The 23,867-nt window shown below is 54.8% G+C and overlaps 1 protein-coding gene across 4 annotated transcripts in view; it reads left to right on the forward strand.

Annotated features, from left to right (window-relative positions):
- Window positions 1-23,867, forward strand: part of Evl (Enah/Vasp-like) — a 93,910-nt gene that overhangs the window by 69,551 nt on the left and 492 nt on the right. For 2 of the 4 annotated variants that reach the window (XM_048361978.1, XM_048361977.1), the window contains exons 4-13: window positions 9,016-9,079; window positions 11,570-11,631; window positions 13,023-13,252; window positions 13,935-14,056; window positions 15,697-15,757; window positions 17,684-17,747; window positions 18,871-18,937; window positions 19,030-19,092; window positions 22,101-22,167; window positions 22,599-22,656. In XM_048361978.1, coding sequence (XP_048217935.1) covers window positions 9,016-9,079; window positions 11,570-11,631; window positions 13,023-13,252; window positions 13,935-14,056; window positions 15,697-15,757; window positions 17,684-17,747; window positions 18,871-18,937; window positions 19,030-19,092; window positions 22,101-22,167; window positions 22,599-22,656 — 858 coding nt within the window. The remainder of the gene's footprint in view (window positions 1-9,015; window positions 9,080-11,569; window positions 11,632-13,022; window positions 13,253-13,934; window positions 14,057-15,696; window positions 15,758-17,683; window positions 17,748-18,870; window positions 18,938-19,029; window positions 19,093-22,100; window positions 22,168-22,598; window positions 22,657-23,867) is intronic. The other 2 variants (XM_048361980.1, XM_048361979.1) reach the window with 1 other exon arrangement.

A 23,867-nucleotide genomic window follows, 5' to 3' on the forward strand; every position in this document is an offset into this window, starting at 1 on the left:
CCTCCCACCTGTTGGGGCACAGCTCGGGTGGGGGTGCTGGTCTTGAGAGAGTGTCTCTCACCGCTGTGGCAGGGTGTGCAGAAGTGGTGGCTTAGAAGCAGCAGTCTCTGCTAGTATCGGGAAACCTGGGCTCCAGCTACGCCGCTTGCTGGATGCCTGAGCCACCTCGGGCAAGTTGCTCATCCTTTCTGAGCTGAGCCTTTGTTTCCTCATCTATACAGTGGAGATAATAAGCCCCACCCTGAATGATTGGGCAGGTTAATCACCCAACATTCTGCCAAAATGCTTTGTGAACCATAAAAGATGACGTTGTTTTTTGAGGTTTGCTCTATCTGAGGTTCAAGAGTTTTCAAAAAGGAAAAAAGAGACCTCACTAGAAAAACAGCTTGCCTGAGGAGACAGCCCCAAGTGCAAGCAAGCCTGTGGGGTGGGGTGCTTTGGCCCTGGCTCTGCCTCCCATGTTGCGCCTGGTGGGTGTGACCTTGGACAAACTTCTGCCCTGTCCCTGGGCCTCAGGCCCTCTCCATGCCAGGATGCTATTCACTGGCATTCGGGCTGGCCCCAGGCTTCAAGCTGTTTTGGTCAGAATGAGAAGAGACCATTCCTCCTTGGTGAATGATTTTTGAAGCATAATTACAAGGGCTGGTCGAGTCGTACTCCATGATACCTAGGCATCGCCCCTCTCTGAAGGAGTCTTGTCATTTGCAAGTGGTGGTGTTCCACTCCACAAGCCCCTAACTGCCTAGCCCAAGGCTAGTGCTCAGGAATGGCTAGAATTCAGGGACTGACAAGTCAGCTTGTATGGGTCATGCTAATACAGAGAATCATCCCACCACTTGCCTGAATTCATACAGTAAGGACTGGGCTGAAAAGACTGGGAGATTTACACAGTGTTTCTCTAGGCAGGCAAGTAAAATAACCTTTAATATGTGGAGGGATGGCAGTCAGGTATTTGTCAACTCCTAAGCTGAGCATAGAAGAGAAAGACACTACTTACTTTTGCTATTGCTTAAATATGACTGATCATTGATGTGCTCCTAGCCTGGAAGACATTGGTTCTGGGCACTTGTCCCAACTCTGCCACCAGTTTGTGTGTGGCTTTGACCAGGTGACTGTAAGGATAGTGGCCATACAAGAGTTTAGACCCAGGTCGCAGACTCCATTCCCATATGGACACTTGCCTGCCTAGAAGTAGGAATAGTACTTATGAGGATGGCAAGGCCTGGACACACAGGGGAAGGCCTACTGACAGCTATGTCCTGGGAGGCTCCAGTCAGAAGTGATCACCTGGAAAGAAGAGAAGGAGCTATCCAGGGAGGTGGTGGAGGAGGGAGAAGAAGGGGAGGGACTCAGGGGGGCTTGGGATTCTGCCCGGTGCAGACCAGGTGGTTGCTATTCATGGGCCAGAAATTCCATCAAGCATCACCGAGCAGCTTCTGGATCCTTTGTCTCTAGGGCTCCTAGGATCTCAGGTTCCATCTTTTCAGGAGGCTAGGGTATGCCTTCCCTATAGAGATAAGCTGGAAACTTAGTCCCAGTCCCCTTGTCCCAGAGGAGCCTGGGGCTGATGGCCCAGAGGCTCATTAGTATGTGGGGGTGGGCTGGTGAAAGGCCTTTCTTAGACTCAGGTGTCAGCTTTGCCCACCTTGGGCTGTCTAGATTAACATGTAGGGCTTCAGGGAGAAGCCCTAAGGCCTTGCAGGGGATGGGTCACAGAGGAGCTGCCCTTCCTAGGAACTCTTGATTTTTATTTATTCCAAAGCTATTCATGCCACTGGTACATAATTTGGAAAATCCACTGAACATTTTTGTATGTTTCCTTCTTTGTCCTTTTAGATTTGTTGCTAAATGACTCTTTTTTCCATCCTTCTCATTTGATAGGAAATGGGGGCCAGAGAGGGAAGAGACTCTCTCAGCACTGACTTAGTGGTGAAGCTGTAGCAACATTCACCATGAAGGGACCAGATGTGGTAGCACTTGAGAGGCTAAGACAGGAGGATTGCAAGTTTGAGTTCAACCTAGGGTATTTAGCAATACTCTATCTCAAAAAAGAAACAAAAATATCACCCTGAAGGGAATTTCTGTAAACATAAGCAGTCTAGAAGATCACAGCCAGGGGTGGGAACAGGATAGGAAGCAGATATGGAGGCTTCTGGGAGGGCCATAGGGGAGCAGAGTATGGTTCCCCATGCACAGGACTGCCTAGCCTGTAAGACTGCCCCTCTGGTCCTCACAGATCTCTGGAGGCAACTCTGGCCACACTAGCTTCAGTCAGTAGGAAGAAAACTTTCTACCATCAAGAACTGCCCACCAATTAGGGCCCTTCAGGCCTATCAGCCCAGCACACAAGGTCAGATCTGGTGGCACTTAGGACTGTGTAGAGCCCTATGTGCCACATTTCTCCTGGGTCACCTCCCTTGCAGATGAGAAGAACATGGGCATGAAGCCACCAAGTGCTGAAAGACTACGGCCTAGGCCAAACACTTATCCTGCTACTATCAGGCAGATCGGTGGAGAACATTGGCTGTAGGGTCCTCCATGCAGGGCTAGAGATCTTCATACAGTTTGCTGGAGCCCAATATCCTTTATTCAGTAAATATTGCATGATGGCTGTATACCAAGAACTGTGTAACATACTAGTTGTTCTCTGCCTGTGCTCATGGGTTTGTAGAGGGGCTCATTGTTATGGAATCCGGGGGCAGGGTTGGGGGAGGTCCCCTGTCTTGTGATTATGTGTGATTCATTGTCCATGCCACTGTACCTTAGCCACATGGTGAGGGTGTGGTAGAGAGGAAGGGTGTTATCTGCGTCTGATCTATTCTCCTGAAGTGGATAATGTGCATCTGGGTTCTTTCCCTCTCTTTTACTCTCCCTACCACTTCCTGTTAGAGATGGGCAGCATGCTTGGAAATGATAGTGTCCTGCCCTGGAATCCTTTGTCAAATCCTTATGTCAAAGACTGATGCTAAAAGCCTTTGAAGAAATGTAGTACAAATACCAAGTATGCTACCAGCCAGGGACCATTCCTCCCACCACACAGTATAATCACTGAAATGATGCGTTTTGCAGAAAAGTTTATTCACAGGGTAGCCAGGTGTGGAAATGGAAGAGTAGGTCTCAAATACTTCTCCCCATACAGCTTTGGGACATGTATGGGATGAAGAACCAGCATAATATAGGGCATGAGAGAAAGTGATAGAAAGTAGGATAATTGGGGGTTCGGAATATGGCTTAGTGGTAAAGTGCTTGCCTCGTATATATGAAGTCCTGGGTTCGATTTCTCAGCACCACATAAACAGAAAGAGCCAGCAGTGGCACTGTGGCTCAAGTGGTAGAGTGTTAGCCTTGAGCAAAAAGAAGCCAGAGACAGTGCTCAGGCCCTGAGTTCAAGCCCCTGGACTGGCAAAAAAAAATAAATAAAAGGAAGTAGGATAATTGGTGATCTGTACATGCATTATTAATCTTAATAGTGTTATAGGATGCGCTTGGAAAATGGTGGCACAGCTGGGCACTAGTGGCTCACGCCTATAATCCTAGCTACTCGGAAGGCCAGGATCTGAAAGGTTTCAATTCAAAGCCATCTTGGGTAGAAAAGTCCTTGAGACCCCCATCTCCAAAATAACCAGCAAAAAGCAGGGCTAAAGGTATGCCTCAGGATATACAGTGCCAGCCAAACACACAAACATAAAGCCCTGAGTTCAAACCCCCAGCTCCTACCCCCAGTAGAAAGAAAGAAAATGGTGGCACAGCTGGATACGGTAGTGTGCATCTCTTTTCCCAGCAGTCAGGAGGCTGAGGTAAGAAGATTATGAGCCAAGACCAGTCTGGGTTTCATAGCAAGAGACCATATCTTGAAGGGAGAGGGGCAGGGAGGGAAAATGGTGGCGTAAGCATGATCACAAGTTAGTTTTCAGCGCTCTGACATCAAAAGGTCACCCAATGGTGACCTGGCCTGTGACGGGGTTGGTAGTTTCAACAAAATCAGCCTTTAAAGTTCCTTGAAAAGTAACCTAGACAACGGTTGCCATCGCGGCCAACATCAGAGGGGAAGTAAAAAGGCAAAGGAACCGCCTTTCCCCTTGTTTCACTTACAAGGTCACACCCTCTTGGAGCAGCCTGGAAAGTCACATGGCAACCAGTCCCTGTTCAGGTGGTGTCACCTGCCTAACGTCCTTCCTCCCTGAGTCCTGGGTGGGACGCTGCCCTTCCCAGTGCCTGTCCTGCTCTCTTCAAGGGGTGTCACCTTCTGGCTGCACTCCAGTCGCACAGAGCCTGCCCCGGGTCCTTCACATCCACCCCTCCAGCCAGCCTCCTTGCCCCTCCTTTCTGTCACTCATTTTCCAGTAGGCTTAGAGCTGGAGGCTGGCCCCACTTCACCCCCTCCCCTTGTTGATTTTCCCCTATAACCTCCACCACATGACCTGCAAAGATAAAAGGACACCCCCATCCGGTTTGGGAGGAGTGGGTGTTAGGTGGAATTTGGACCTCAGACAGCAAGAGATCAACTCCTTCCCAAGAAGCACTTGGGTCCCATGGGACTTGGAACAGACAGGCATGGGTTCAGGTTTCAGCTGGGGCTCAGCCTCTGTTCTCTCCCAGCTCTTTACGCTCAGAGAGGAGTCTTGGCTTGCTGCCAGCAGGTGAGCCCTGATGCCCTGGAAGACACCAGTAATGCACATGGCTACCCTGCTTTTCCTAGTGTTTGCCGTTCTGGCTTATTTTCCTTTGCACTTGTTTATTTGTCCATGCTGCAGATAGGCTCTTCATCTTGACTTCAGTCAAACCTGCCTGAGGTGAAATGTTGTCCTACTTGGAGACTCTCTTGGACGGGACAGGCCCTTGCCCTTGGCCAGCTCTGGGACACAAAGGGTAACGTCCTGAGCCCAGTGGCTTCAGGCCAGCCCCCTCTCCTCTCATCCGCGGCCCCTCGTGGGCAAGGAAGTGCCTTGTGAACCGCATCTGTAGACCAAGGGGAGCAGTGCACAGGCAGGCTCATAGTAGAGTGTCAGTGGCCACAACAGCTAACATTTGGCAGCACTTTATGGTTTTACCAAGTGCTTTTTAATCATGCAATTCACTTTTTCTCCCAGTAGCTTTGTGAGGTACCATTACTCACATTCGTGTTGGTGTTAGCATCTCCCTTTATAGATGATGATGCAGGCAGATTGCCCAGCGGTGCGCAGCTCACAGATGTGGGGCAAAGCCCTGGCTGGAATGTAGCTCAGTGGCAACGCATTTGTTTAGCAAGCTCAGAGTCCTGAGTTCCATCCCCAGTAACAAAAAAAGAAATAGCTGGGGTTTTTTTGGTTTTTTGTTTTTTTAAAGATTGGAGTACTCATGACCTGGTCATTTTTTAACAGTCTCAACTTTACCGTTAAAATGCAGTTGAATTCTCAAGAGTTTTTGTGGCGTTGTTCAAACTATAGCACCTTCTCAGCCTGTATTGCTGAACCTCACCTATGAGGTGGTCTGTACTTTATTTTGCGGCCGGTTCGGCCTGCCCCCTTCACCTGGACCCTTCCAGAGTTGCTGATAATGAGTGAGAGATGTACTTTTTGCCCTCAAGAAGCTTGGGATCTGGTGTGGAAGAGACGTCAGCTCTCAGATCACGGTGATGAGGGAGGGAGCAGGAGCTTTGTGAGAGACACATGGATATAGGGTAATGGAGAAGAGAATGGGACTTGGGCAGGCTTTGTGGCAGAGGGAACTGAGCGGTAGGCTTAGAAACCTTAGCAGGAGAAGAAGGTGTCCCAGGTGGATTGCAGTCTCTGAAATGTGAGGAGGTAGGGAGCACTTTGGGGTCAGTTGGTGGGCAGGAGCAGGAGGTGGTAGGGCCAGAGCCTCGACTCTTACCAGGTAAGCTGTAAGGGTCAGCCCTGTTTTCCAGAGGCCACATGGGCAGTAGTGTCCATGTACAGGTCAAGTATGGAGAAAGGACAGGGATAAAGGCAAAGTATAAACCCAGACATGGGTCCAAGAGAGAGATACAGAGGCAGCCAGGAGTAGATGGAATGACCTAGAGCTTGTGGGGGCAGTAGACATAGAACCAGTAAGACTTGGTAACTGCTGTGCTATGGAAGGTGGAGTGGGAGGATCAAGGTTCCCTTCTCGTCCATTGCCCTGGATCCTGCTGGAGCCCATCTGAATTCAGGGGGTGAGAGGTGACTTGTCCTCCATCATATACTGCGGGAAAGACACCTGCAGTAGTTCAGCACTGGGACAGATAGGCATTTGATTACTAGTGACTGGAGAGTTTTCCCCTGTGCAGCTGCTCCTCCCTGAGAACAGGGTCTCTGACAAGGAGCACCCTCCAGTGTACTGTTGGCTGAGGCCTTCCCAAGGGACCAGAGACTGCTGTGCAAGAATGGGCCTTCTCCCTGGCCCTCCTGAGATTCTGCATGGGGCATCTTGGCCCGTTGACGGATAGTGGGCATCATGGAGGGCCTTACACAATCAAATGCTATCTTTTCTGCTCTCCGGCCAGCTTTGCAGTATGTCTCAAGTGTTGGAAACTGTCCTAGGAGAAGCTGGGGCTCCTATTAGCCTTCCCTCCCCCTTTGGAGAAGCAGACTGGCTAAGGATGTTGGGAGCAAGGGCAGGCCAACGAGCAGTATGAGGAATCCAAAGCAAGTAGCCACATCAGATCACAGGGTGAGCAGCTGGCTACTTGCTGTCTGGGAGCAGAGACAGTCACTCTGACCATAGCAGGTCAGCAGATGCAAAGGAACTTACAGCAGCCTGTGAAGCTCAGGCATTCAAGGCCCTGGCCCTGGGACAGGACAGGCCTCAGACCAGAGGCTACTCAGTCCAAAGGACTTAGCAGCTTCCTCCCGCCCACTCTCTCTGTACAGGGGCTTAAACTCAGGACCTTGAATACCACAATCCTCAGATCTCAGCATCCTGAGTAGCTAGGGTTACTGGTGTGAGGCTCTACAGGTAACACGTGAATCACCAGCTTTACTCTTCAAGCTATTCTCGATTTGACGCCACAGTGAAACTGAATTTAAGAAAGGGGTTGTTTTGACCAAGCATGAAAGCACATTCTGGCTCATGTCTATAGTCCCTACATAGTTAGGAAGCAGAGATCTGGAGGATCACAGTATGAGGCCAGCCAGGCCAAAGGCTCAAGATCCCATTTCAATCAGTAGCCAAATATGGTGCTTATATTTGTCATCCCAGCTATGTGTGAAGCCATAGGTAGAAAAACCTAGGTCTTAGGCCAACCTGGGCACAAAAATAAGACTGTGTGCGTGTGCGTGTGTGTGTGTGTGCATGCATGCATGCATGCACTCTCTCACACATCTAGAAGTAAAGCACCTAACAAGCATGAGACCCTGAGTTCAAACCCTGAGTTCAAAAAAGGCAAGGAGGGGTGAGGGGTGGGGGAAGCCAGGCCCCAGTGGGTTATCCCTGTAAGGCTGTATGGTTCTTACCTCTAATTAACCACCATAAAGCCAGAAGTGGAGCTGTGGCTCCTGTGGTGGAGTTCTAGCCTTGAGAGACACAAAAAAAAGGGGGGGGGGACAAAAAGCTCAAGGACAGCACTCAGACTCTGCTGGTGTTGGCCTCACGCCTGTAATACTAGCTACTCAGGAGGTTGAGATCTGAGCATCACTATTTGAAACCAGCCTGGGCAGAAAAGATTGTGAGACTCTTTATCTCCAATTAACTAGCAAAAACATCCATAGGTGGAAGTGTAGCTCAAAGTGGTACAGCATTAGCTTTGAGAGAAAAAAGCAAAGTGAGAACATGAAGATCTGAGTTCCGCCAAAAAAGGAGAAGGGGCAGAAGCAGGTGAAAGTAGCTACTGTGTGTCCTCCTCTGCCTCTTATTACAGTAAGACTTTGAACTAGTTATTTTCATTTCAGAGCATAGTTTTCTCAACCATTCCAAGTTCCCTGCACCAGTCATGAGAAGTAGAATTCAGTTGAAGGAAGAAAATGCCTGGACACTGCTGTGATAGGGCTCGTGTATGGATTGCTTGTTTCCTAGGAACAGGAGGCAAGGGTCTTTAATACCCTGAGACTCCCACGTCAGTATTGAGGTTGTAGCCTTGGTGTTGCTGTCACCTTAGGTTTGCCTACAGTCCCTCTCCAAGTCCCTGAGGCACTCTATGGTTTCCACAGGACACCTGAGCTGTCAGAGAGCTGGAGCCATCAGTTCTTTCTCAGGCTGGGGGCAAGGAAGCCTTGGCACAGGCTTCTAGTACCAGCCCTTCTATGAGCACAGGGCTTAACAGCAGGGTTCCATCTTGAAGGTCCTGCGTGTGGATGTGTGATCTGAGGGGCTCCCTGGTAGCCCAGAGTAGAGTGATGCCAAGGCTTTGCTCCTTCCCACACACAGCTATAGAACCTAGTGCAGGCAGCAGGACAGCACAGCATGAAGCAGAGACGACCCGCTACCCCCACACACCCAGACCTAAGTTCCAACCCTCACCCTGATGCTCGCCGCCATAGGGGTCAGTTCTTTGCTCAAATGTGTAATAAAACATGGGCTGGGAACGTGGCTTAGCGGTAGAGTGCTCGCCTGGCATGCATGAAGCCCCAGGTTTGATTCTCCAGCACCACACATATAGAAAACCGCCGGAAGTGACGCTGTGACTCAAGTGGTAGAGTGCTAGCCTTGAGCAAAAAGAAGCCAGGGACAGTGCTCAGGCCCTGAGTTCAAGCCCCAGGACTGGCAAAAAAGAAAAAAGAAAATGTGTAATAAAACAGACCGATTGGTTTTGGCCATTGTCATGGTGGAGTTAGATTAAGGGGTTGTGGGGACAATGGGGAGTGGGGAGGCCACAATATCAAATATCATTTGAAGGGAATGAGAGGTGCCAACAGCTAAAGGTTTGGCTCGGTAAGGAGCCACAAAAAAGGGAGAAGTGGTGATTGACTTGGGTGGGACCAGGAAGTGCCCACATGGGAGAGCTCACTGTTCAAGAAAAGCCAGGAGGGACCCAGGGTGGGAGGTGCAGGGCTTTCCTTCCCTCTGCTGACTGCTCTACTCTGCTTCTCAACTCCACAGGCCCCTCCACTCAGCGTCAGGTGCAGAATGGCCCCTCTCCCGAGGAGATGGACATGCAGAGAAGGTAACACAGCCACCAGCATGAACCTCCTCAGTAGTGCCAGGGGGAGGATACCTTGCACCTCATAGGGGCACACACGGGGGGCCCAGGACAACAGGCTAGATCAGAAATGAAGGGGAGCTACTATAGGCCACCCCTCCTAGATATGGAGTCTCAAGTGGCCATGGAGGCCCTGGTATTTCATAGTGAGCACCCCAACCTCCAATAGATATCCCTTGTGCTAAGACTGACACGTGTGTGTGTGTGTGTGTGTGTGTGTGTGTGTGTGTGTGTGTGTGTGTTGGTTAGCCATCATTTAATTAAACCTTCCCAAGTGCCTTAGGAGGTCCCGGAGGGTATAGCCCACAGGGGGACAGCTCCGTGGGCTGTGGTCCTTCCCCTGCCTGGAAGGAAGCAGTGTGCTATAGCAGAGATCGTACCAGAGGTCTGGAACATCTCCCCAGAGAAATGCCCCCAAACCCAGATCTGCCATCTCTAGGCCTGGTGATCTGCTTCTGTCAGCCTGTGTGACTCAGGCCTGAGGCCTAGCCCAGATTGTATGCACCCAGCTCCAGGTGTGTGAGCAGGCAGTTTTCAGGCCTGCCACCCATCAACTGGTGTAAGAGTGAACACATTCTCTTCCTTAACCTCTCCCAAATGCCTTAGGGCAAAGAATCCCTAAGCCTTGTGTCATGAGTCAATTATCCTGGGCTAGCCATTGCTCTTATCCTGTTACCTCATTTGAAAATGTTGTTAACCTTGCTCTGCCTGAGCTATTAGATGAACGTATGCTTCCTAGTGTGCTGTTGTCAATCTACAGGTGTTTACTGATCTGCAGCTCTGTATGAAGAACTATACAACACTTTGCAATTTAGGAAGTTCTTTGTGTGCTTTTATCTTATTTTAATCTTCACAATAACCATTGTGGGGTGCTATTACTGTTACCTTTTCACAGATAAGCTAGCTAAGGCCCAGAATGGAAATGACTCACCTCCAGACAGCTAGAGGCTGAAGCAGAATATAGCCTGAGCAGAAGGCCAGCAGCCAAATCTGACTTCAGTCTCAAGTCCCTTCCAGGTCCCAGGAAGCCTTTACCCAGAGAAGGGCAAGGAGAAGCAAAATGTAGAGAAAAATTGCTGCTATATAGGTCCTTCCACTAACCACCTAAAACTTCCCTGTCTTGAACCCAAGTGGGCTGCAAAGAACATGCGCCAGGCCAAAGCGCCCCCTAGTGGTCAGGCTTTGAAGGGTAGAGGCCCTCAGTGCTACAGTTCATTTTTCTGGAGAGAGGGGCTTTACAAGGGGCCATCCAGTGAAGTAACAGTTCATAATGCCCACACTGTCACAGCTTCAGAAGTTTTTTTTTTTTTTTTGCAGTGCTGCAGATAGACCCAAGGCCTATATATATGCTAGACAAGCACTCTACCCTTACACTGCATCCCCAGTCTAAGACCTGATCTCTCAAGGTCCTCATTTTACGGTGGACTTCTGAGTATTTATGTGAAGGAAGTTGGAATTTAGGCAGTTTGAATGTAGAAGCTGATGCAGATGCTGGCAGGAGCTCTTCACACACCCTCAAACCACTTGCAAGAACCCGACACAGGCTACAATCCTCATCTTATACCCAGGCCTCTGAGGCCTATAATGGGAAATGCCTTGTCTGTGATCATGAAGCCATGAACCCCAGAGCAGTGACCAAAAGGCTTCTTTCCTAGATGAGATTCGTGTATTAATCCTTCAGACAGCACTGACTGAGCACCTGTTGCGTGCCAGAGACTCAGAACTCACTGTAGACCAAGGCGTCAGGTCCACGGTCAACATACCCACACTGCCCTGATCCTTCTCCCTGTGCAGACACAGCCTGCTTTCAGCAGAGCTGGCCTAAGAACACTCACCCCTGTGCTTGAGTAGCATACACTTGGGAGTTTGCAGCCCTGCTATCATTCCTAGGTGACTTTAAAAGGCCTCTCCTTCCCACTCTCTCACCCAGTGGCCTCAAAGGATGTCCTTAGTGGTCACTGTCTTTACTCTAGCCCGAGAGTACCCAGGCCATCCAAGTGCTAGGATATTGGTCCCCGTGGAGGCACATGTGGCATCGCACAGTAGAACTGAGTGCCCCTATGAGGGCTACAGTGGGTCCACAGTAAAGAATTGTCTCACAGAGCTCAGCCAGGTACCCTACGAACAGACATTCGTGGGGCCAGGAATAGCTAGGGATCTGTGGCCTAAAGGAAAAGCCTGATCAGTCTCAGTCCAGTGAATTAAATCAAGTTAGTCAAAAGTTCACCCAAGCTGTGCAGGGCTCCCTACTAGTGTGCCAGAAACTGCCAGCCCTCCCCCATTTGGGCACTTGAACCCAGTGTGTCCCCTTTGTTACGTGGAGGCAGCTGCTACAGAGGATCTGGGGGAGCACTGGGAAATCAACTCTGCAGGTTGAGTTCACTGGTGTAGTTGGCCCAAAGAGTGTTACTCTGGGCACGGACTGGTTAGCCATCTTCTGTGGTTGCTTTTCAGACAAGTGATGGAGCAACAGCAGCACCGCCAAGAGTCTCTGGAGAGAAGAACTTCAGCCACAGGTGAGCACTCTCTTCTGAGCCACCTTCCCCACCCATGATCCATGCAGCCCTCCTGCTGGGACCCAGGGCATAGTAGGCCCTGAGGAGCTGCTTATCACATCCAGTGACCATCACCTAGGATGAATTAGGGAAGAAGACACCGGTACAGCACAGATGGTTACTGGGTCCACTTGGCCTCGTCTGGCTTCTGCTCAGCCCTCTGGGCCTCCCATCGCTCCTTCCCCAGGAGGACACACATAGTCTCCTGTGTATCAGGCACCAGGCTGAGGGCTGGGACACCCCAGGAACGGGGCAGACACAAGTCCCTGCTCCCAGGGAGCCCATGACCTATCCAAGAAAACATAAGCCCTAACACAAAGTTCAGGCTGTGGCCAAGGTAAGTACAAAGGGCTGGGTCAAAGAGGACTGCCCATGGCAGTCCCTGAGTGCCTAATGGAGCTAAACACACCAGCAAAGGGCACTTGCCTCTTACTGGTAGGCATAGCACTTTCTTGTTGCAAAGTGCTTTTGCATCCCTGGATGTCTTGTTCAATTTGTTCAGATATACCCTCTGAAGGAAGCAGGTGAATATTGTCTGATTTTACTGATAAGGAAGCTGTCTTGCTGGTCTCTGACTGCCCTGAGCTCAGAGGCCGATGACCCACCTCACACACCCAGTCCTTCGCAGCGCTCCTCAGTACCGCTCTGTAGTGCAGCGGCCACTGCCGGACCTGGACTCCCTTCTCCTTCCGCTGCGGCGAGGGGCCTCCCTTCTAAGTGCAGGCCTCACCCTTGCTTCTTCCCAGCCTGATGCCGGGCCTCACCGAGGGGAAGTTCTCTGCAGAGCTTTCGGCTGAGTGGAGCTGTGCTTCACAGCCCTCCTTCAGCTTGCCACGGCCCCCGTTCTGCATTAGTCCATCTGACTGGCTGACTTTCCCCCCTGAGCTGTGTTCACCGCGAGCACAGCGCTGGGGCTCTTGTCCCTGGTGCCTAGCACAAGGCCCGGCAGTATGGAGGCTCCGACTGTATTGGGTGAGGGGAGGCTGCCAGGGAGCATAATGGTTCCACGGAGACCTCTGTACCCCCAGGACATCTCGGGGAGCAACTTCTGTCAATTCTAGGATGGTGCTCTCCCACTGGAGAAGCCTTGCAGGAGGAAGTTCCCTGAGCTCAAGGAATGTTAGGCACTTGTGTGACACTGAGTTCATCTGGGCCCCAGGCACTTAACAGACCAGAACAGGGAGTAATTGTATCAGGGCCACATTCATTCCACGGGGGCTTCCTGGAAAAAGCAAACCTTGACTGAACCTCATCGATTTGCAGTCCAAGCTGCCCTCTGTCCTTCCTGGGGACCTGAGGGAGACCAGCAGGATGGGCAACAACTGCAGACCCCTTCCCCAATTGTGTTTCAGGGCCCATTCTCCCACCGGGACATCCCTCATCTGCAGCCAGCGCCCCACTCTCCTGTAGTGGGCCTCCACCGCCACCCCCACCGCCAGTCCCACCTCCACCCACAGGGGCCACTCCCCCCCCACCACCACCCCTGCCAGCCGGAGGAGCCCAGGGGGCCAGCCACGACGAGAGTTCTGCATCAGGACTGGCTGCTGCCCTGGCTGGGGCCAAGCTGAGGAGGGTACAGCGGGTAAGAGCCCCAGCTCGACGGGCTGATCGGTTCCTTACGCCCCTGCAGCGCTTCTGTGCCGTGCCACCTTTGGAATGCTAGGCACCAGCCTGCCCCAGCTCTAGCTGACCTCCTGCCAATTGCACTAAAGGGTCTGTGGGGAAATGCTTTGTAAACTGCAAGGTGCCTTAAACAGTTACTGTCCTCACCTTCACCTTCAGAAGTGGAGCACACAAATCTTCCTCTCTAGATGAAGAAACTGAGGCACAGGGAGTTTAAATGACCTGTCCGAGCGATGCAGTGTATGAATTGCAATTTGGACTCCAGCTCCATGTCTTCCAGGTCCTTTGCATTCCACTGCTCCAGTTATCTCACAGAAATCACCCCCAGCCTCTCCCCCTCCTCGACCCCAACCAGGCCTGCCTTCCCTGTGTGTGTGCTCTTTGCAGTGCCTTGATGTGGATCGTGGGCCTAAAGTTCAGTTCCCTCTCACAGAACTGTGCCTTCCTCCTCCCCTGATGTCACAGCTGGCCCTGGAAGGGCACTGGCTCAGGCCTGTAGACCTAGGAGTGTTGCATGGGCCCTGGGTTGGGATGTAGAACTAGATGCCCCACCCTGACGTCATTGGTGCACACCCTGCCTCCCCTGGGCAAAGGCTCCTGCCTCCACACTGGCGTCCGAGACATGCTTCCTTTATCCTCAGCCAGAAGATGCCTCTGGAGGCTCCAGCCCTAGCGGGACCTCCAAGTCTGATGCCAACCGGGCAAGCAGCGGGGGTGGCGGAGGAGGCCTCATGGAGGAGATGAACAAACTGCTGGCCAAGAGGTGGGTCCTGCGCCTTCAGTCGGAGGGAGCCCAGGGGGCTTTGTACATCTCGGCAGCGGCTGTCCCTCTGTGTCACATGAAGTGATCCTTTGTTTGTTTTCTGCCAGCCCTGAAGCTTGAACTCAGGGCCTGAGCACTGTCCCTGGCTTCTTTTTGTTGTTTGTTTGTTTTTTGGCCAGTCCTGGGCCTTGGACTCAGGGCCTGAGCACTGTCCCTGGCTTCTTCCCGCTCAAGGCTAGCACTCTGCCACTTGAGCCACAGCGCCGCTTCTGGCCGTTTTCCGTATATGTGGTGCTGGGGAATCGAACCTAGGGCCTCGTGTATCCGAGGCAGGCACTCTTGCCACTAGGCCATATCCCCAGCCCCCCTGGCTTCTTTTTGCTCAAGGCTAGCACTCTGCCACTTGAGCCACAGCGCCACTTCTGGCTTTCTCTATATATGTGGTGCTGGGGAATCGAACCCAGGGCTTCATGTATAGGAAAGCATTCTTGCCACTAGGCCATATCCCCAGCCCCTGAAGTGATCCTTTGTCACCAGATTTAGCCAAGCAAGTAAAACAGTGTCCCACTCAGGGAGTCAATCTGAGACCTGAAGCTAGACTTCTAAACTCTAAACTTCCCTTCCTTTTAGTGTTCCAAGATTTAATGGCGCCTTCGCTGAGTGCCAGGCCTGTCCTGAGTAGGGCTGGATCTGAGGATCTTTCCAGAGACATGCTGGGAGCTGGGGGACCAGGGGAGGAGGAAGGGCCTGCATTTGGGGTCCCCTGTGCAGACGTGTCACCCCGCTTTCTGCGGCTCGTGGATGAAGGCGCTCACAGGAGCCCAGGTGCCACTCGGAAGACATGAGGAACAGTTTCCTTTGTGTCGTGGTTGGCTCTGTGCCTGCAGCCTGCAGGGCCATCCTCTTTTCCAGTCACATGGGTGTGGCTCCAGCCGGCTGGCCCTCAGTCTGACACTGTGGCTCCTTTGTCTTCATGGAGGAAACCTGAGCGGTGGGGAGATAGCGCAGCTCCTCTCAGAGGGGATGCAAAGCCTGGGGTTGGCTTGAGGTGTGGCCTGACACCAGGATTGTGCTAACCCACAGTGACTGAGGCCGTTGGTGGGACAGGCGCAGGAGCAGGCCTGGGGCTCCATGCTGTTGTCCTGATCAGTCTGGTGAAACACGAGAGGCCCACAGACACGGGCAGCTTGGCTGGGGCTTCATGCAGGGCCGCGTGGGCTCCTGCACAGAAGGCAGGCCTTGGGTGTCAGAGCAGTGAGACAGTCCACAGCGCTGGCCTCTCCCTAAACTCCCACTGGGCCTGAGCAGACAGTCACCACCAAGACTTAAGTGACCTTCACGAGTCCTGGGGGGTTACTATGGCTGCACCTGGGAAGGCGGAAGCCGCTGTGCTGAGGATCAGACAGGGAAGAGGTGGACCAGAGCTAAAGCTGGAGGGGCCTCATAGAAGGGTGGGACGTGAGGACTGTGATTCAAGTGGTAAAGCACCTGTCCAGCAAGGACAGGGCCTTGAGTTCCAGCCCCATTACTACCAAAACACTCTCACACACTCACGCTATCAACAGCTTCCCTAAGGGACTGGGTGGGCCCAACACCGGCAGCTGGGGGCTGATTTGTGTCCTTTTCCTCCCTGTGTTTAGGAGAAAAGCAGCCTCCCAGACAGATAAGCCCGCTGAACGAAGGGAAGATGAGAGCCAAACGGTAGGCACTTCCTCACTGCGCACTCCTGGGCTGCCCCCAGGATTAGCAAAGCTACCGGCCGAGTCTTTGGTGCTCTGGGGTGTGCCTTGTTTGAAAACAAGCGTGGTGGTACTTCGCTGCCGTCTAGGAGGGGCAGGAGACCCTCCCCACTCCCTGGCATTGTGTGTACTAGACAGTGCCCTGTCCTTGGAGCTGCAGCTTCGCTGACGAGATAGGGGCTGGGTAGAGAGGCCAGAACCACCCAGAGGCTCCGAGACGAGCCAGAGCCCTCAGGAACAACACAGCCCCCCTCCCCCACCCCCCCGTACTCCAAGGCGCTCAGGCTCACTGGCCTCAGCCAGGGACCTGGGAGTCAGAATGCCTGCTGGAGAGGGAGTCTAGGAGTAGCTGGGGTGGGGTTTATTCTCACACTGACTCTGAAGACTCCTCTTGAGTCCATTGAGAGTCCATTGGGTCCAACAGGAGCTGCCAGTGGGCTGTGGTGTATTCTGGAGCCCCAGACTCTCGTCGCTGGTGGGCTTCCTGGAGGCTAGCGTGCTGGCACCGTGCCCACATCCGGTTGCACTCGGGGCAGTCCGTTTTCTTTCCTCTGGGTAAGCTTTGTAGCAAGCACGAGTAAGTTCAGTCTCAGGTTCAAAGGCACCTCTGTGGCAGAATGAGGGAACACCGGTGCCAGGGACAGGTGGATACTTCCTGCCTCGTCCTCCCCATCGAGTCAGCGAGTGAGACGCCCGGGTCCTCCACACATTGTGCCCTGTGGGGCTGTGCTGGGCCTGGCCGCGTACTTCCCCCGCCTCTGCACTTCCCCAGGGCCCACAGGGGCTCTGACCCCAAACACAGCCTCCCGGGCCCTTTCGCACAGCCTGGCTCTTCTCCCAGAGTGCTTCTGAGCACTGCACACGGGCAGGATGCCAGACAGACTCCAGCTCCTGCCACATCACAGGCAGGGGGCCGAGCGGGACCCCCACTGGGCCACTGGGCCAGGCACCCTCTAACCAACTCGCCACCTGTTTATGGAAGGACAGCATCCCCCGGGGCTTCCATAGAGGCAGCCCCATTCCCCCCGGCAGTCACAGTTCCCTTAGACCGGTGCTGGCGCATGTGGCTGCTTCTCAAGCCACAGCAGCAGATCTCCCAACCGAGGGATACGGAAGCCTTGGACCCGAAGAGGGCGTGCTCTCCCTCACAGCCCATCGTCTCCCTTTGCTTTTGCTCACCCTCCTCCCCCATCTCGTGTTGTTTATTGTTTGTTTTTCAAGTAGAGTCTTCTATGCAGCACAGGTTGCCCTTGCACTCAAGACTGATTCTTATGCATCAGTGCCTGTAGTAGCTGGGATTATAGGCGTATGCTACCACAGCCGGCTGCCTCTTCTTTAATAGGCCCTCGTCCCTGCTATTTCTTGTCTACCTGTATCCTTCCTGCCTTTAAAATATAGGGCTCCTGCAGAAGCTCCACACAAGTGCAAAGTGGGAAGACACATTGATGGCCAGCTTATTTTTTTTTTCACTTTCAGTATTTTCTAAATTCTCTTCAGTGAGTCATGCGACAAACAGGTGCTCTGCCACTTGCTGGCTTGGTGGGCAATTACATCACTGCTCCAAGGAACCACTCTCCCCCATGGGAAGGGTAGCCCGGGGCGCCCCGGCTGCGCGGCCTCTGCCCCAGCAGAGCTGGCCTGCCCTGGGCCGAGGCCACAGCAGAGCTCTGCTGTCCTCTGCAGCCTCCTCGTGGCAGCGTTGTCCACAGCTCAGTGAGCCCAGCCACAGTTGGGGTTTTGTTCTTTGATGATAAGTATTCTCTTGCTAATTATAAAAGTGAGACATAGTTGTTGAGAGGATTTGGGGACTAGGAACCAAGGATTCCTGCCCCAACCCCACACAGCCCTCCTGAGCAGACTAGTACAAGAACCCTTTCTCCTGTTTTAGGAAGAGCCTAACACCTCCCCGTCCCCAGGGACCCGAGCCTCCTGCCAGCCACCCAACTCCTCAGGTAAGAGCTGCCGGGCCCACTGAGGCCCGAAGCCACAGACCCAGGACAGAGGGCCTCCTAGGGGACGCTCGTGTGGTCCAAGTAGCTCACTCTGCACGCATGAGTGAGAGGGTCAGTCCTCAGAAGCTCAGCTCCTCAGAGTGCCCATTGCCTCTCCCCGGAGACCAGCCAGCCAGCTAACAGGCCGAGCAGAGGCGCAGGTGCCTGCCCTGTCCACCCACAGGAGGCCACTTGCCTGACAGGACGTGACCATGCTGGAGGTTACACTAGGGCTGGGGTTTGGATGGGCCTGGCACGCAGAAGGAATGTATGTTTGCTATCATGTGTTTTTCCTGTAGTACTGGGGCTCGAACTCAGAGCCTCATGATAGGCAAGTGTCCTACCACTAAACACACCTCTGTCCTAAGGAAAAAGTCTAATGTCAGGATTCATATCTCCAGTGTAATGGCAACTTAATTGGGTGTTAAAGGAGCACAAGTCAGGGCTGGGAAGGAGGCTTAGTGGTAGAGTGCTTGCCTAGTGTGCATTAAGCCCTGGGTTCGATTCCTCAGTACCACATAAACAGAAAAGGCTGGAAGTGGCGCTATGGTTCAAGTGGTAGAGGGCTAGCCTTGCACAAAAGGAGCTCAGAGACAGTGTCCAGGCCCTGAGTTCAAGCCCCAGGACTTACAAATAGAAACTAAAAGAAGAAAGGAAAAGAAAGAAGGAATGGAGGATGGGAAAAAAAAATCCCTGAAATCGGAGGCCCTTTTAGTCCCAATAATTTCAGATCAAGGACACCCAGCCTAAACCTCTTACCTGTGTCCGTTGCACAATCTCAGTGGATCGGGCTACTGCAAAGCAGGTGGGAGCACAGACAGTCCCGTGGGGCCAGCCCACTCACCCTGCGGCCCCAGTCACTGCCTCCATGGAGCCGCAGTCTCAAGTCAAGGGAATTAGAGCTGAAGACGGGTGACTGTGGGCTCATCTTCACCCTCAAGGGGTGCCTCGGGCCAAGGGAGCCAGATTGCAGCTCCACTCCAGCCTCGAGACTCTCAAAATAGGCAGGGACCCTAAGAGGGTGGGGGTGGGGCGGCCTGCATCCTCAGCTCTGTGGCTTTTCATGCACGAAATGCGTCGACAGAGGCCGCCCGGAAGCCCTGGGAGCGGAGCAGCTCGGTGGAGAAGCCTGTGTCCTCGCTGCTGTCCAGGTGAGCTGCACTGCGGAGGCTCCGCGGTGACCTGTGGGCAGAGGCAGGTGCCCACACATGGGTTCACATGTCTGTTTCGTTCCGTTGCCTAGAACCCCGTCAGTGGCAAAGAGCCCCGAAGCTAAGAGTCCCCTTCAGTCGCAGCCTCACTCTAGGTACCGAACAACCCTCCTGCCCACGTATCCCCAGACTCGGAGCCTGCTCTGTTCCCTGACCCCGACTAACACTCAGCCCAGCCCCGTCTCATGCCCTGGCATTAACAGCTTGCTCTGGGAAGGGTGGCCTACTTACTCGGCAGGGATGGCGGAGCTGTAGGGACTTGGCGGTTCCGTGGGCATCTCCCTCCTCCCTACATAAGGGAGGCTGAGGGCCGGGACAGAGATGGCTGCTAGGGGGTCAGGGAAGCAAGCGGTGGCCCAGAGGGGCTCAGGCTGGCCCACACAGCTGGCGCGGAGGGACTCGCTGGCCGTAGCGGCCACCCGGCCCTCACCCAGCACCTCACCCTGCAGTCTGGTCCAGGTCTGCTTCCTCTGCCTGCAGCACACCCAGCCATCTTCCAACTGCTACTCTGACCACGCTTCTCAAACCAAAAGCTGTGGGACAGCAGGATGGAGCATGTCAGTGAGCTCACCCAGAGAGTCAGAGACGAACAGCCCCGCAGTAACCCAAGACAAGGGTGCCGAATTGGAAGGGCTCCAGACCCACCAAGGGATGTTTCCACTTCCCATCAAAGTTTAAAAAGCAGCTCTTGTCGAGTGCTAGTGACTCACGCCTGTAGTCCTAGCTACTCAGGAGACTGAGATCTGAGGATTGTGGTTCGAAACCAGCCTGGGCAGGAGGTCCATGAGACTTTGTCTCCAATTAACCACCTGCAAACAGGAAGTGGGGCTGTGGCTCAAAGTGGTAGAGCACTAGCCTCGAGCAAAAGAGCTCTGGGACAGCGCCCTGGCCCTGAGTTGAAGTCCCATAACGGACAAAGCAAGCAGCTCTTGTCCCAGAGCAGGTAGTGTGGACAGTCTCGCAGAGTGAAGCACAGTGGGAACCAGGCCTGATTATAGTTGATGTGGGTGGACTGAGAGCAGCGTCCACGGTCAGCTGGGACAGCCCTGCTACCAAGGAGCAGGGAGACTCCACAGCGGCTCTGGAGAAGGCCCAGAGGGCGACATGGGGGCTGGCGGGAAGGGGCCGGATGAGGGCAGAGCCGGCTGTGGGGGGGCTGGAGGCACAACCTCCAAGCCTAAGGAATGCGATGCCCTGAGCCAGAACCACCCCGGCATGTTCCCAGAGAAGCCGGTGTGGCTAGTTTGGCACTGTGTCTGTTCAGAAGCCTGAGTGCTTCGGAGCTCTCTGGCTGTAAGCGGGAAGGTGACCAGGGTGACCAGAGGCCGGCCCGCAGTCTCCAGAGCAGCTCCAGTGCCCTTCCCTGCGGGGGAATGTTGTCAGGACTGTTCCCAGTTGGAAGGAGGTCCCTCTTTAGCCAGGATGCCAGCTTCATAGGACGTGGGGTGCCGGCCCCTCTGCCAAAAAAGCACAAGTGCCCATCATGGGCAGCTGTTGGGTGCAGTGGGAAAGCTGGGGGCTGGCGAAGCAGGGCAGCTGGCCCGGTTTTTCCCACGGTTCTGCTGAAGCAGAGCCTGCAGCCTACAGGGAAGCCTCCACCTTGCCAGATCCAGACAGGCTCAGGATGGCACCTGGCATCCCCAGTTCAGCAGGAGGGCCTGGAGCACCTCCGGGGTCATCCACTCTGCTCAGCCACAGGGTGCTGGGCGGCTGCCCCAGCCAGTCCTAGTGTGGGCGGGCCCTGCCAGCTGTGTGTGCATGCCCCCTCCACCTGGCACCGTGGGCTTCAGAAGCTGCTCTCGGGGTGTTCTGAAAGACCCATAGTTAGCCAAGTATTGGACTGAGATTTTCCAGGGAGATTGAAATTCAAGTCAGTTGACCTTCATTCCCAACCTTTCAGACATGGGACTGGGAGAGAGTGAGGGAACAGAAGACACTGTACCAAAGAAAATGCACTCATTACCTGACTCATGTCATTGCAATCTCTGTACATCACCTCTGTAATAGCAGTGAGGTAATTAATACTCATCAATAAAAAGACAGAACTTGGGGCTGGGAATATGGCCTAGTGGTAGAGTGCTCACCTCGCATACACAAAGCCCTGGGTTCCATTCCTCAGCACCACATATATAGAAAAAGCCGGAAGTGGCACTGTGTGTGACTCAAGTGGTAGAGTGCTAACCTTGAGCAAAAAGAAGCTCAGGGACAGTGCTCAGGCCCTGAGTTCAAGCCCCAAGAGTGACAAAAAAAAAAAAAAAGAACGTGGGCAGGTTCTGCCATCTCTTATCAGTTAAAAAAAAAAAACAAGGGGCTGGGGATATAGCCTAGCGGCAAGAGTGCCTGCCTCGGATACACGAGGCCCTAGGTTCGATTCCCCAGCACCACATATACAGAAAACGGCCAGAGGTGGCCCTGTGGCTCAAGTGGCAGAGTGCTAGCCTTGAGCAAAAAGAAGCCAGGGACAGTGCTCAGGCCCTGAGTCCAAGGCCCAGGACTGGCAAAAAAAAAAAAAAAAAAAAAAAAAAACTGCCTCAAATGAGCAAACAAGTCCCAGGACGAGTACTGAAGGAGTAAGCCCCAGGCCTTTCCAGCTGGCCCTAGCTGCTGCTCCAGGCGGGGCGGAGCTTCACCGTGTGTTGAGTGAGTGCCACAGGTGAAGTTTTCAGCCAGGAACACCAGCTTCATGCTGAGGAAGCTTCTGGTACCAGCTCCCTCCAGGCAGGCGTGCGTGGGGGCTGGGGGGGGGGCCCTCCAGGCAGGCAGGCGTGGGGGCTGGGGGGGGCCCCGTCCAGGCAGGCAGGCGTGGGGGCTCAGGGGGGGGGGCTCCCTCCAGGCAGGCAGGCGTGTGTGGGGGCTGGGGGGGGGGGCTCCCTCCAGGCAGGCAGGCTGGGGGCTCGGGGTTGCCTCCTCCACCCACAAGTCCGAAGACCAGCTGCTTCCAGTCAGCCTCCACCTCCTGACTCCCGGGCCGGGAACTGTCGTGGTATCCGGCATCCACGGAAAGGGCACTCGCATCCATCAAGCACCCGAGTGGCCCAGGAAGTGTGGGGAGAGGCGGCCCACAGGCCCTGCCGCCCTCGCCACACTGCCCTTCCTCTCCCAGGGTGAAGCCTGCAGGGAGCGTGAACGACATGGCCCTCGACGCCTTCGACCTGGACCGGATGAAACAGGTGCCCCCTCAGTCAGGCACTGCGGTCAGCGCACGCGCTGGCCCAGCTGGGCACACGCTTGGCTGCCCCCCAGGCAGGGAGCCAGACCGTGGTGGGAAGGTCGCACACGAGCCCGTCATTGCATCCACTGCCAAGGTGGATTGCGTCCAGAGCCACGGTGGCTCTGCCGCTGTGGGGCTCCCACTGCCTGCCCTTGCCCCTCCCCGTGGACAGCCTTGGTCCACCCGGGTGGACCCGGGTGATGGCAAAAGCGGGGTTTCCAGGAAGGGCTGAGGGCTGGGGACTGGGTGGGAGGCTCCTCCGGACCTCTCTCCTGTGGATGGTGTCATCCCCCCCACCGTCCACCCCCCCAGGCCTCTCCACTCATCCCCCTTGGGCCCAGACCCCTCCAGTCCCTCCTGCTGCCCGTCACCAGGTCCTCTGCCCCACAGGAGATCCTGGAGGAGGTGGTTCGTGAGCTACACAAGGTGAAAGAGGAGATCATCGATGGTGAGTGGGGCTGGGCCGCAAGGCAGGGAGCCAAGGCCCCCACAGTTCCCAGGCCGCCCTCCCCACCCGCTGCGGAAGCTCACATGGCTTGGCCTCGCTGGGGCTGTGCCTGGAGCCTGGGGCCCCCGCCTGTTTCCTCCGGGGGAAACCCATGGGCGGCTTCTGAGTTTCTGCACCTTCCCGGTCCATTGGGCCCCGTTGCCTCGTTGCCTTTCTCCTCTGCCACCCCCGTGACAGGCTCAGAGCTGACACTGACAGGGCCTCCTGCCTTCCCAGAGGTGTCAGGTTCACAGGGGTGCAGTGCTTCCCCCACAAAAGAGCCTCTGGCTCCAGAGAGCGGGGCTGTGGTCCACACATCCTGTCCATCCTTCCTCAGAGGGAGCCAGCTCAGATCTGCAGCCAGAGGAAAGGGAAGGTGTGGGCAGGGCCGGGCCAGGCCCAGCAGCAGCGCCCCCCGCCCCCCTCCCCCACAGGGTCCCGGGGCTGGAGCCAGCTCCCCAGCCCTCCCCCAGCCTGGCCACAACATTGCTCACCAGAGCACAGCTGGGCTACAGCTCAGGCAGGAGAAACGCGGTAACGAAGGAGAATGAGCCAGCTAGAGCCCCAATGGCGGATACCCGAGCTTTATCCTGAGCCCCCCTTCCAGCCCTGTAGGCCAGAGCTGAGTGAGAACACAGGTGAGGCCAGAGGCAGGGCTGCCCACCAAGCTCAGCCGAAGCCAGCCAGGAGGAAAGCCTGCGGTGGGATCCTCAGATGCCCTGGCCTGCACCCCAACCCCCCCCCACACCCGTCCTGGCAGCTCCAGCCTCCAGAGGTCGTCCTGGGGGAGGTGGAGGCAGGTGGAAGACGGGAGCAGGAAAAGGGGGCAGGGGAACGCTGGGAGGAGGCAGCAGAACGCTGAAGAGAAAGCCCTGCCCTCCACAGCAGAGCCCACCTCCGCTGTGCCAGGGAAGGAGCCCGCCTGGCGGGCCTGCAGGCCCCTGCAGAGCGGGACCGCGGGCCGGTGCCCCCCCCAGCCCTGGCCACGCCTCCTGTGACAGGGGCGCTGGCGCGAGCTTCCATGAGCCCCACAGGGCTGTTGCCTCCCCAGAGGCGCGTGCCAGGCTGCTGCTCCGCCGGGCCATGGGCCATGGGCCTGGGCCTCGCACAGCAGCCTGGCCCACGCTGGGGAGGACGAAGGTCGGGGGAGGGGGGTGGCGGCCAGCACGGGG

This window comes from Perognathus longimembris, chromosome 14, assembly GCF_023159225.1.
Source record: "Perognathus longimembris pacificus isolate PPM17 chromosome 14, ASM2315922v1, whole genome shotgun sequence".
Taxonomy (NCBI): domain Eukaryota; kingdom Metazoa; phylum Chordata; class Mammalia; order Rodentia; family Heteromyidae; genus Perognathus; species Perognathus longimembris.